Source organism: Acanthochromis polyacanthus, chromosome 19, assembly GCF_021347895.1.
Source record: "Acanthochromis polyacanthus isolate Apoly-LR-REF ecotype Palm Island chromosome 19, KAUST_Apoly_ChrSc, whole genome shotgun sequence".
Lineage (NCBI taxonomy): Eukaryota > Metazoa > Chordata > Actinopteri > Pomacentridae > Acanthochromis > Acanthochromis polyacanthus.
The window spans coordinates 22,010,864-22,024,471 of NC_067131.1; the positions used below are offsets into that span (position 1 = coordinate 22,010,864).

Here is a 13,608-nt window from a genome sequence, read left to right on the forward strand (position 1 = left end):
GAAAAAGTAGTCATTAGGCCAACTGCCACAATGTTTCATGTACAGCTACAATATTTGGTGGGCATATGCAGAACATCTGGACACACCAAAAAGTCAATTACAGCCACGCCCTAAACCCAACAGGAAGTCGGCCACCTTCAATTTGCTGTAAATTTTTCAAACTTAATCGCTCCTCGGGAAATGACTTGCCTTTTTGGCGGCCTTATCATGAACCAAAACGCGTGAAATTTGGCGTGCACATCAGGACTGGCGAAAAATTTGATATTTTATGGGAGTTGCGCATATGTGTGGAAAAATGGCTCTATAGCGCCACCTGCAAAATTGAAACAGTGGTCATTAGGCCAACTTCCACAATGTTTTATTTACAGCTACAATATTTGGTGGGCATATGCACCACATCAGGACACACCAAAAAGTCAATCACAGCCACACCCTAAACCCAACAGGAAGTCGGCCATCTTGAATTTGCTGTACATTTGTCAAAATTTATAGCTCCTAGTGGATAAGTCTGAGAGAACTGAAATTTGGCCAGTACATGCACCAGACCTTTCTGATGAAAAGTTATCAAAAACTCAACCAGAAGCCAAAAGGTGTGGCCATGGCGGAGCCTCAAACAACTGATCCTTCGCCATGAAACAGGAAGTGGTGTCTAATTCTTCTCAACATGCTCCAATCTGCCTGAAACTTTACATGTATGATGACAGTCCTGTCCTGATGTCATCCACATAGGGATATTCATTGACAGTCATAGCGCCACCTTGTGGTTTCAGGAAATAGACATCTTTTACACTTTCATGCCCTATTGTTACCCAGTTGATCATATTCACTTCAAATGCAGTGACAACAGCCTAAACACATTGATGATGCATCCCAGTGAAAATGGTGACTTGTCATCAAAGGGCGTGTCTGTGGCGGCCAAACCAATTTCGATGTTTCGCCATGAAAATTTAACGATTCATATCTCAGCTGAACAACATCCTATCTGCCTCAGACTTCACATGCTGGATACCAGGTCCAGTCTGAACACATCCACACTCATAAATTTTGAAAAAGTCATAGCGCCACCTGTTGGTAATAGTAAGTTTAAGGCCTTATATTTTCAGGTACAATGGCCCCAAACTTGGTGATATCATGCTGGAAATTGGTCAGTCGAGTCTTCACCTCTTGACAATCACACACTGTGAAGGGTGTGACATTTCATGTAACGCTGTTGCCGTAGCAACCAAATATCGCCATGAAAAACAAAGCCCTTTCTGACAGGTTAGGAATACTCCAATGCTCACAAAAATTACCACACACATCACCATTGACCCAAGGAACAACACTGTATGCATCTCGGCACTGCACATGCTATAGCGCCCCCTACAGTATTTTTAACAAACAGCCCCCCCAGCACGTTTCACCTACATCCATGAAATTTGGGAGGCTTATAGAGCACATCAGGACGCACAAAAAAGCCTCTTGGAGCCATGTCCTAAACCCAACAGGAAGTCGGCCATCTTGGATTAATTGTGAGATTTTTGATGATTTTTCTCATTTTTGAGAGTTAATACCTCCTAGGGGATAATTCCAGGAGACCTGAAATTTTGTCAGTCCACACAGCAGGACTTGGTTTGGAAAAGTTATCAAAAGTTTAACCAGAAGCCAAATGGCGTGGCCATGGCGACCATCAGCGTTTTGATGCTTCGCCATGAAACATCAACTGCTGTATAACTCTCCTCTGCATGCTCCAATCTGCGTCAAACTTTCCATGTGTGATCACAATCCAATCCTGATCACATCTACAGGCCAACAGACACTCTCAGTCGCAGCGCCACCTGATGGAGGGACAGTAAATGCTGTATAACTGGCCTCTACATGATCAAATCAGCCTGAAACTTTTCATGAGTGATCAGAGTCCAACCCTCATCACATCCACTGTGTGAAATACACTCTGAGTTACAGCGCCACCTGGTGGATAGACAGGAAATGCTCTATAACTGCTCTGAACATGCTACAGTCTGGCTGAAATTTTAAATGTATGATTGGACTCTGGTCCAGATGCGATTCAGAGGCCGACATACACTCTCAGTCACAGCGCCACCTGGTGGACGTGCGTGGATTCACGACCAGCGTGGATGCGAGGACCCGTCCATCGCTGCTTGCAGCTTTAATTATTATTATTATTATTTATTTTTTTTCTCCCGTAAAGTAAATTGGCTTTTTGGCGGTCTTATCATACTCCAAAACGCGTGAAATTTGGCATGCACATCAGGACTGGCGAAAAATTTGATATTTTATGGGAGTTGCGCATGTGCGTGGCAAAATGGCTCTATAGCGCCACCTGCAAACTTGAAAAAGTAGTCATTAGGCCAACTGCCACAATGTTTCATGTACAGCTACAATATTTGGTGGGCATATGCAGAACATCTGGACACACCAAAAAGTCAATTACAGCCACGCCCTAAACCCAACAGGAAGTCGGCCATCTTCAATTTGCTGTAAATTTTTCAAACTTAATCGCTCCTCGGGAAATGACTTGCCTTTTTGGCGGCCTTATCATGAACCAAAACGCGTGAAATTTGGCGTGCACATCAGGACTGGCGAAAAATTTGATATTTTATGGGAGTTGCGCATATGTGTGGAAAAATGGCTCTATAGCGCCACCTGCAAAATTGAAAAAGTGGTCATTAGGCCAACTTCCACAATGTTTTATTTACAGCTACAATATTTGGTGGGCATATGCACCACATCAGGACACACCAAAAAGTCAATCACAGCCACACCCTAAACCCAACAGGAAGTCGGCCATCTTGAATTTGCTGTACATTTGTCAAAATTTATAGCTCCTAGTGGATAAGTCTGAGAGAACTGAAATTTGGCCAGTACATGCACCAGACCTTTCTGATGAAAAGTTATCAAAAACTCAACCAGAAGCCAAAAGGTGTGGCCATGGCGGAGCCTCAAACAACTGATCCTTCGCCATGAAACAGGAATTGGTGTCTAATTCTTCTCAACATGCTCCAATCTGCCTGAAACTTTACATGTATGATGACAGTCCTGTCCTGATGTCATCCACATAGGGATATTCATTGACAGTCATAGCGCCACCTTGTGGTTTCAGGAAATAGACATCTTTTACACTTTCATGCCCTATTGTTACCCGGTTGATCATATTCACTTCAAATGCAGTGACAACAGCCTAAACACATTGATGATGCATCCCAGTGAAAATGGTGACTTGTCATCAAAGGGCGTGTCTGTGGCGGCCAAACCAATTTCGATGTTTCGCCATGAAAATTTAACGATTCATATCTCAGCTGAACAACATCCTATCTGCCTCAGACTTCACATGCTGGATACCAGGTCCAGTCTGAACACATCCACACTCATAAATTTTGAAAAAGTCATAGCGCCACCTGTTGGTAATAGTAAGTTTAAGGCCTTATATTTTCAGGTACAATGGCCCCAAACTTGGTGATATCATGCTGGAAATTGGTCAGTTGAGTCTTCACCTCTTGACAATCACACACTGTGAAGGGTGTGACATTTCATGCAACGCTGTTGCCGTAGCAACCAAATATCGCCATGAAAAACAAAGCCCTTTCTGACAGGTTAGGAATACTCCAATGCTCACAAAAATTACCACACACATCACCATTGACCCAAGGAACAACACTGTATGCATCTCGGCACTGCACATGCTATAGCGCCCCCTACAGTATTTTTAACAAACAGCCCCCCCAGCACGTTTCACCTACATCCATGAAATTTGGGAGGCTTATAGAGCACATCAGGACGCACAAAAAAGCCTCTTGGAGCCATGTCCTAAACCCAACAGGAAGTCGGCCATCTTGGATTAATTGTGAGATTTTTGATGATTTTTCTCATTTTTGAGAGTTAATACCTCCTTGGGGATAATTCCAGGAGACCTGAAATTTTGTCAGTCCACACAGCAGGACTTGGTGATGAAAAGTTATCAAAAGTTTAACCAGAAGCCAAATGGCGTGGCCATGGCGACCATTAGAGTTTTGATGCTTCGCCATGAAACAACAACTGCTGTATAACTCTCCTCTGCATGATCCAATCTGCCTCAAACTTTCCATGTGTGATCACAATCCAATCCTGATCACATCTACAGGCCAACAGACACTCTCAGTTGCAGCGCCACCTGTTGGAGGGACAATAAATGCTGTATAACTGGCCTCTACATGATCAAATCAGCCTGAAACTTTTCATGAGTGATCAGAGTCCAGCCCTCATCACATCCACTGTTTGAAATACACTCTGAGTTACAGCGCCACCTGGTGGTGGATGGGCAGGAAATGCTGTATAACTAGTCTGAACATGCTCCAATCTGGCTGAAATTTTACGTGTGATTAAACTCTGGTCCAGATGTGATTCAGAGGCCGACACACACTCTCAGTCACAGTGCCACCTGGTGAACGTGCATGGATTCGCCGACCAGCGTGGATGCGAGGACCCGTCCATCGCTGCTTGCAGCTTTAATTCTATTTTTTTCTTTAAAGCTGAGCCGGGAGGGCACCTGCTTGATACTGAGGGCAAGGGGCAGGTGGTCTAGCACCACCTGGTGTCTATCTGTGCATGCCACCGGTAATTTTTCATTTCAAATGTTTTACTGGACATTAACTTGAAAAAAAATCACTGGTTTGGAAAATATTTAAATATATATTGATAACAGACTTTTAAAAATGACCATCTAAAATTTTGATTTGTATAATAAAATAAAAATTAACACCAAAAGTTATTTATTATAAATCCTCCTGTTACATTATGTTGAACTTGAAATAATAATGGTAGGAACAAGATTGCATTCTAATTAGTTCAGTTTAAAATTAAACCTATGTTTGCTTAAAAACTGATTAAAATCATTCATTATTTTATGATGTTTGTAAATCATTTACTAATTAGGAAAAATGTTGAGGCGTCTTTATTTTCATACCTTTTTTTGTTATTTTCTTAATTTGCATACAAGTTTAAGTAGCTAGTTGACAATATTTTATTCATTTATTTGTTAATTTTCCTAATTGTTAATTCATTTATTTATTCATTAATACACTCAACAAAAATATAAACAGCAATATAAAACTGCACATTTCAGAGTGGCCTTTTATTATGGCAGTCTAAGGCACACCCGTGCACTAATGGTGGTGTGTTGTCTAATCAGCATCTTGATATGGCACACCTGTGAGGTGGGATGGATTATTTTAGCAAAGGAGAAGTGCTCACTATCACAGATTTAGATAGATTTGTGAACAATATTTGAGAGAAATGGTGATATTGTGTATGTGGAAAAAGTTTTAGATCTTGAATTCATCTCATAAAAAATGGGAGCAAAACAAAAGTGTTGCGTTTATATTTTTGTTGAGTGTATCTCATCTCTCATCTAATTCAGTGACAGTGGATTAACTGCATTACCAGTTAATGAACAGTAGGGGGCAGCAGCAACTTCAGATAACACAACGAAGAAGAGGAACCAGGAAACAGCAGCAGCAGAGGAAGAAGGAAGCAGCTGATGGTGATATACCTGAGGTAAACCGACGAAAACATAACGGGATAGCTTGTCGTTGTTGCCAAAACAACTCATTTTAAAGCAGGAAAACGTTTTATTACCGCAGCGTGACATTTTGAGTTTAATATCTCATTTGATACACCGGATGTTGTTTTTGCTGAAAAAAATGAGCTAAATTGTTCGTGTTTAGTTTCGCGTATTAACCTCGACGTTACATTGTGAGTTATGTGTAAATGCTGTAGGTAGATACTGTAATGATGCATGCAGTGCAACAAAACAGTTACATTTGTGTTTTTGTGCCATCAATCGTCGTGCAGAACACGGAAGAAGGGAACTCTTAAAAGGAACATTTGATTCAATTATATAGCCATTTATGGATTATTTGCATGCCGAATTTTCCAGAAGACTTTCCTTATTTACGGGAAAGTAAAGGTTGCTGTTCCTCTTTTGTGTATTTAAGAAATTAAGCTATTAGAATAAAAATGTTCATGTTTTGAATGAAGTTTGGTCCAAAGGGCTTTGCGCACTGTCATCTGTAGCCTATATTTGACCTGATTAGGAGTTGCAGGACATGTTTGCAATCTTGTCTTGTCAATATGTTTAGTCCAACTCAGCCTCATTGTGGCTTCAGACGGTTTTACTCAGAACAATGAGTGTGGATTTTGTCCCCAAGATTAGAATTGAGTTGGGAGCAGATTAAGGCTAGTTTGAGCAGCTGAGATGATTACAGCTAACAAAACCCAGTACATTGTCCATGTCAGCACCACACAAAAGAAATTGTAAATCTATCCACACTTAAATGTAAAGTGTAATGTTATGTTGTATTGAATAGGTTTCCTTGGGTTGGAAAACAAAAAACAAGTGGCAAGACGATAGCGACATTGTGCTGGAGACATGAATGACTTTTAACCATTTCTGTGTTGTTGTTTTTTTTTTTCTCCCTCCGTGGATTCTCGATTGGATTCAGGCCTCGACTCCAGCAGCAAAGAACCTGAACAGTAATGGTGATTTTTTTGTTAACCATTTTTGACCATTTTCTTGACCTAGGAAGACTTCACTTCTCCAAGACAGGCACAACAGCTCATCCAGCCTTGTTAAAAACTTGCCAAAACAAACAAGAAAGCTTTTGGTCATCAGTTCTGTGGTCAGATGAGATGAAAATAGAGTTGTTGTGACACAGACCGGGCTTGCATCAGGGTAAAGACGAAGAGAGGTATACAACCCCAAGATCAACATTCCCAGTGGCAAGCACTGTGGTGGGAACTGAATGCTTTGGGGGTGTTTTTCAGCCGATATGCGGATAAAACGGTCAAGAAATGGTTAACAAAAAAGCAGTATCAACTTTCTTTAGAGTCCAGACCTGAAACCATTGAGAATCTTGAGAGGGAAGTAAAGAAACATTTGATAAGTACAAGGACGAATGTAGATTTTGCAACTGATTAACAAAAAAATAATTTATCAAATATATAATTCATTTTCAGTCAGAGGAAGAAAAGAAGCTTTTAATATAAATCAAAGTTTGGCATGGATAGAAATAATTTTGTGCTTAACTGTGTCTTATCTGCATTTTCCAGCAGATTCTATGCTCCGGCTAAGGACTTCTGAGGAAGAAGAAAGCAGTTGTGAAATTTCCCAGCTCAGACAGGCAGTGTTACAAAACAATGACAGACTCCTTGATGAGATGCTCTGCCAAGAAATCTACAAGAAAGTCATCAACTGCAGAGGCGGCTGGGGCATCGCAGGCACACCGCTGCATGCCGCCGTGTCTAAAGGCCACCTCAGCTGTCTGCAGGTGCTGCTAGCCCACGGAGCCCTGGTGGAGTGTGTGGACGTCAAGGCCCAGACACCTCTGTTTGCAGCTGTGCGTGGGAAATACCTGGACTGTGTCTTAACTCTCCTCAGAGCCGGTGCCAACCCCAACGGCAGCTCATCCAACAATGGCTCCCCTGTCCTCACCGCAGCACGGGAGGGAGATGTGGAGATACTGAAGCAACTGCTAAAACATGGTGCTGAGGTCAACTCCCGCTCCAAAGTCTTGCTCTGGACCTCCAGTGCCAGAGTTTCCAGCGGGCCGCTGTACCTGGCAGCTGTGTATGGACACATGGAGTGTTTCAAACTGCTGCTCCTCTTTGGAGCAGACCCGGATTACAACTGCATAGATTCAAAGCTGCTCACGTCTATCAAGCAGCCCAAAACTGTGCTGGAGATGTGCCTGATGCATGGCTGTGGCGTGGAGTACATCCAGCTTCTGATTGACTTCGGTGCAAACGTCTACCTCCCTACACTGATCATAGAGAAGTCCACGAAGCAGAATGAGGCTGTGGAGCTGCTTCTGCGGGAAAGAGGTATTGAAAGTACTGATCATTATCATTTTTCAGTTTTTAAAACCCTGTTGGATTCTGGGAAGCAGGGGTGTCAAACTCATTTTAGTTCGGGGGCCACATTCAGCCCAATTTGATCTTAAGTGTACCAGACCAGTAAAATCATAGCATAATAGTCTATAAATAACCACAGCTCCAATTTTTTTTTTGTTTTAGTGCAAAAAAGTACAATTCTGAAAATGTTCTTGTTTAATGAACTATCTTTTGACAATACATTTTGAACAATCTGAAATTTCTTAAGAAAAATAAGTGCATACAACTTGCAGCTCACAAAGTATCCACAACTGAGAGGAACCAAGCCATCGGACGTCTGCAAGCTGAAGAGTCTGTCCGCTTCGGGGAAGGTCATCGGTGCTCTGTGTGGTGTTGTATTGACGCTGGAGACGGTAAATGGTGGTGATGTTGACATTAAAGTGACGGGCAATGTCTCGGACAGACTCTCCAGCTTGCAGACGTCTGATGGCTTGGTTCCTCTCAATTTGGTTTAAGCGTGGCATAGTTAAACAGCAAGTGAAATGCCTATGATCTTGAATGAAATTTATATCCACTGAAGGTGTCGATAAATCGTGCATATTCAATTGCACGTGCAAAGTGTGAATCATGTCCACATCATCAATGCATTGGTGTATTGCGACGATTCGGTTTCGGTTTTCACACCAACCTTACAAAACGCAACAGAAAATGTTAAGAACACACCATGCACCACAAAGTACCAAATGCATTTTTGTTTTTGGAAACCAAATTTAATTTTTCATCGGGTAAAAGAAACTTGCGTTTCTTTTGCGTGTGAGTATATATAGTAGGTCTAGAAATTATTTTAAATTTAAAGTTTTACAAATTTACAACTTGCAGTTAAAGTCGTCTATGTAATTTTTACACTTGGCAAAGTCATCCCACGGATTGGACCCTCTGGCAGGCCACTTTTGGCCCATGGACTCTATGTTTGACACATCTGCTGTAAAGAATGGATGCCTGACAGGGTGATTGGAATAACAAAAAATATAACAATGTTCATGTGTTATATTTCACAAAAATCTCTGTCATTCTGTCTAATCATTAGTTGTGAGTCTAACTCAAATGATTTAGTCAGTCACAGCAGGTCTGAAAGAAGTCCGAAATTATGCTTTGTTATCTCTGGAAAACTTGATTTGGAAATATTTTCTACATTTTGCCTTTTTAGACATTTTAAAATCAAGTTATTTATTTATTTTTCTGATTTACTCCTGCAAACTAGGACACAGTGGGAGTCTATTGATGACTGGAATAAAATCCTTTTTAAAAATACTCAAATTAAACTTCTAGAAATTGAGCATTTGCCAAAGTGGCTTTTCAGGCAGTCTTCATCATTTTCCGTTGTTGTGATGGTCCAGCTGGATTGGTGTGAAACATGTTTCTTCACAGCTTGTACCAGAACATGAAATCAGAGCTGCAAGACACAGCAGTAATGTTTTTCCTCCTTATCTTGCATTGATATTAGTACTACAGTACATGATTTGCATTTCACACAAGTACAACATTCTTTGCCAGCATAAATACTTTCCAGACTCTAACAAACATCTTAATGTTAGTTTTGAAGTTTTTTCCCTTATTGTTATCCCAATCACTAACAGAACATAGCTTTACTGTATGAAATTCAGTGATTGTGCTCCAAAAGGAAAAACAATTCCTGATTTAAATCTGGCTGCTACGCATTTTGAAAGTGTATTCATCTGCAGTGATAGGCTACTCCTACTGCTAAATAGGACTGGACCCAAATATCCGGATATCCGAATAACTGGTCATTATGGGGTATCCGAATATTTATTTTGAGATCCGAATATTCCATTCAAGACATTGATCAAGAGTGTCTGATGGTGTTGAACGAGCTCACAGAACAGGCCTCCCAGAGTATTCCTACAATTCTACAATATCATTTAGCAGACACTTTTATCCAGAGCGACGTACATCTGAGAGTAGATCCAACACAAGCAAGGATCTAATCAGGAGAAAACAACCTGGATAAGTACCATAAAACAAGTTCAAAGCATTCCATATGTAGCAAGAGCACTGGGAGCGGTGCATCGCTACACCACGCAGCTATATCAAAGGGAATAATAGTCAAGTTTAGTAGTTTTCATTGGTGCAATCTTGGAACATTTGGACCTCCTAAGTCCTCATTGTGATTGACCTGAAAAAAATCCAGTAAAAACACAGACATTCTTCAGCATGGATCTGTGATTGCCTCAGAACATGAAGAGCCACAAATATATCCTCAGGGCCACAGACTATATTAAAAGAGTGTGCTGACATGAAATAACCTAGTTTTTTTTTTTTTTTTTGCTTTCTCCAGGAACTCCAAAAGCCTTGACTTCACAGTGCCGACTTGCTGTGCGAAGATACCTCAGAAAGATCAACAAGATCCACTGTATCGAGCAGCTGGAAATGCCAACAAGTCTCATTAACTTCTTGCAATACAAACCACTCCCAGTCACTGTTCTGTAGATATGAAATGTGAATTATTTTATGACATTTTTATTTCAGCTTGAACTTTTGGTTCATTTGCAAATTCTAGGGTTGTCACCTTTGTCTTTTCTTTTTAATGGCTTCCGTGTGATCATGTGCTCTTCTGTTCAGGCTGATTCTTCAGTCAGAAGATTAAATGTGTGAACAAGTAGCTTGTCTTTTGTGTTATTAGTGTTACCCTGTAAGTGTTGGATTGCCTTGAAAGAAAGCAGTTTCTTGGACATTCTGTACCTTGCCACATGTTCATCACAAGTTGGGTACATAAATCAGAGGAGCTCCGATGAAATTTTAAAGTTTTTTTTTTATGGTACCCTTATGTCAGTGTGTAAAAAGCCATTTGGACGAAAAGGTTTGGACTCTAGTGTAAGAATTCTAGTAATTACCCAATTTTCAGTAACCATCTCGAGTCCTGGACTAGGAAATAGTCCAAGCAGGTTGGCATGAGTTTTTAAGTCTGTCTCCACCTTTTTATGCACTGATAATTATAGATATGAGAGATATCAGTGAAGGGAACTGCAACCTTCCATGATTTAGTTTTTGTTCATGGTTTACTACAAGCAGTTTTAAAGCCATTTTATTGTTTTATACATCTTTGTATAGCTTTATATTACTAAAACAAACACTGATAAAGCACTAAAGCCTTGTACCTGTTGACCTCATGAGACTTCAGCCTACTTACTGGTTTGTTTTTCATCTTGAAATATGGCTTTGTACTTGCGTGCAAGAGCACTTTAACTGGCAGGAATGCAGCGGAAAGAATACTGCTGAAATTGTCTTAGCAATACTGCGGCTACATCTATGTTTTGTTTTTTTTGTTTTGTTTTTTGCAGCTTTTTCTACTGCTTTAGCTACAGCAGCTTAGTTGCTTTTATTTATTTATTTTTTGCTTTTCAAATTCTTCATTGATTCAGGATCATACACTGCCTGTCCAAAAAAAATGTTGCCACTTGGATTTAACTAAGCAAATAGGTAAGAGCCTTCCATTGAATAATTACTGCAGTGAGGAGCTTCTCATTTGTTAAACAACCATGTCGGAAGACATATCCTGTGGTCATGGAAAGGATATTACAGTTTTTCTCCATTGGTTTGGCTCATTTCTTGAAACCGAGATGACATTCTCAAAACAACATGGACAAATACCAAAAGTAACCTGTCGCTGCTGACAACAGAATGGCATTTCTCATTGCTTTCATCAAATTACAGATGCTTTAGTACATGTCTAAATTGTTTTACTGCATATCTGTTTTGGTTATGTACAAGTAGCCTAAAGTTAGCACAATTAACTCACATTTAGCACATTTTCCAAATGAATAGATATTCCTGATCTAGCTGAATTAGCTGATTCTCAGTCAAATGGTCGTCATCTCCAAAATGTGTCAGCATTGTTTCATTGTGTGAGCTATCATATGCAGAATAGTTTAATTGCCAAAATTGGTTTTGAATATAATACCATAAAATTCATACATGTATATATTTTTAAATACTTGGCAGTAAATGACAGTCAGGTGAAAACAGAACTTGACTAACGAAGGAGGAGTATCCCATATCTCATTTGACCAATCAAACAGTTTGATTAGTTCTCTGACAGGTGATGTCTATGATTGTGATTACTATACATATAGATATATATATATATATAGATCTTGGCCAGGACCTATATCATTTTCTGTGTGAACATGGAGGGTCCAGGCCAAGCAAATGTTCAAGGACAAATTCCCGCTCAGGCAAGAGGAAGAAGAACAAGAGGAGGAGGTGTGAGAATGCGGGGTGGTGGTATTGGAGGAAGAGGCCGAGGGGCAAGAAGGTACCATGCTGTCCCAGACGAAATACGGGCCACACTCATAGACCATGTGGTCAACCACAACCTTACAATGGCAGAAGCTGGTCATCGAGTCCACAATCCACAGTCTCCTCCATCATTCAAACATTTCGGAGGGAAAACCAGTATGTATGAAAACGCACAATTGAATGTAGTGTGTAGGCCTACAGTACAGTAAAATCCAACCTCAATATGATGTGAATTTAGACCAACACAATTTGATGCTAACTATATTGTATATGTATATAACATGCACACGTGTATATTCGTGTATGTAGAAATTATCCTTGGTGTCTTTGTCTAGGATTGGACAACAACCTTTCAGGGGTGGCAGAGGACAGCTGCTGAGTCAACAGTAGGAACAACATATTTGCAATTTCATCATTACAAATAATGCTATCACCCTCAGACAAATTCGAGATGCAGTAATTGAAAACAACACAATTTTTCACAATATCAATACAATAAGCCTATCCACAATAGACAGAGTTCTAAAAAAAAAAATCAAATGACAATGAAGCAAGTCTACCGAGTGCCATTTGAAAGAAACTCAGAGAGTAAAGGAATTGCGCCACCAATATGTACATGCAAGTCAGTTATTGTCGATCTAGAACTTGTGTAGAATATAGAACAATCCTATAGAAAATAATATTACTGATCTGTATTTTTATTTTATCTGTTTCAGACAATTATGGCCAGTATAGGAAGAGCAGGAAAATAGGAATGTATTATATTGTATGTTAGTACGTTTGCTGTAGATGGTAGGCCTCATTCAGTTTAGTCATGAAGAAGACCTTCAAAAAAAAAAAAAAAAAATCCCGGCTAAGCAGTATTTTGACTTGTTAGTGTTTATTATCTGTATCCTCTATGTAGTCACTGTCACTCTAACAAAATGTAACCAACCTGCAGACTGACTTATCTTTAGAAGGGAGATAATCTTCTCATAAGACTGTATTCTGCTGCCTTATCCCTCCCCCCAACCCATTTTTTGCAGATTCTTTACATTTTTATTTATTTTCATCCTCCAAGAAGACGGACGAGGCTTTCCTCGGACAGAATCGTGACGGTTGTACATAGCAGATGTAAAATTGTCCTTTCCATGTCATGTTCGCCAGTCTAGCCTTTTTCAACCCTTGCCTCAGGTTAAAATTGGTCCAGCTCTCCGTTTAAAGGGTTAGATTCTATCTGCCTATTAGTATTTCACCTAACAGGTTTCAGCAGAATAAATTAAGCTGGAATCGAGAGACACTCGCCCAGGTTCTAACTGCCTTGCATCCGAATGTCTCACCCCTCTTATCTGATAAATGCTATCCCACCAAGCAGCCTTTCTAAGTAGTAGAATTGATCTATCATACACATTCGTTATCGGTCAGCTGCTCTCTAAGGACTTGCCT

The 13,608-nt window shown here is 40.2% G+C and overlaps 1 protein-coding gene across 3 annotated transcripts; it reads left to right on the top strand.

Annotated features, from left to right (window-relative positions):
• Positions 1-5,422: 5,422 nt before the first annotated feature.
• Positions 5,423-10,546, top strand: LOC110964580 (ankyrin repeat and SOCS box protein 12-like). Of its 3 annotated transcripts, none has more exons than XM_022213357.2 (3): positions 5,423-5,532; positions 7,087-7,857; positions 10,223-10,546. In XM_022213357.2, the coding sequence occupies exons 2-3, from the start codon at positions 7,095-7,097 to the stop codon at positions 10,372-10,374; spliced, it is 915 nt and encodes a 304-aa protein (XP_022069049.1). In that variant the 5' UTR covers positions 5,423-5,532; positions 7,087-7,094; the 3' UTR covers positions 10,375-10,546. The 3 variants fall into 3 exon arrangements, with proteins under 3 accessions (XP_022069049.1, XP_022069050.1, XP_022069051.1); XM_022213358.2 differs by having other exon boundaries at positions 5,457-5,532; positions 7,090-7,857; XM_022213359.2 differs by lacking the exon at positions 5,423-5,532 and adding an exon at positions 5,539-5,730.
• Positions 10,547-13,608: the final 3,062 nt, after the last annotated feature.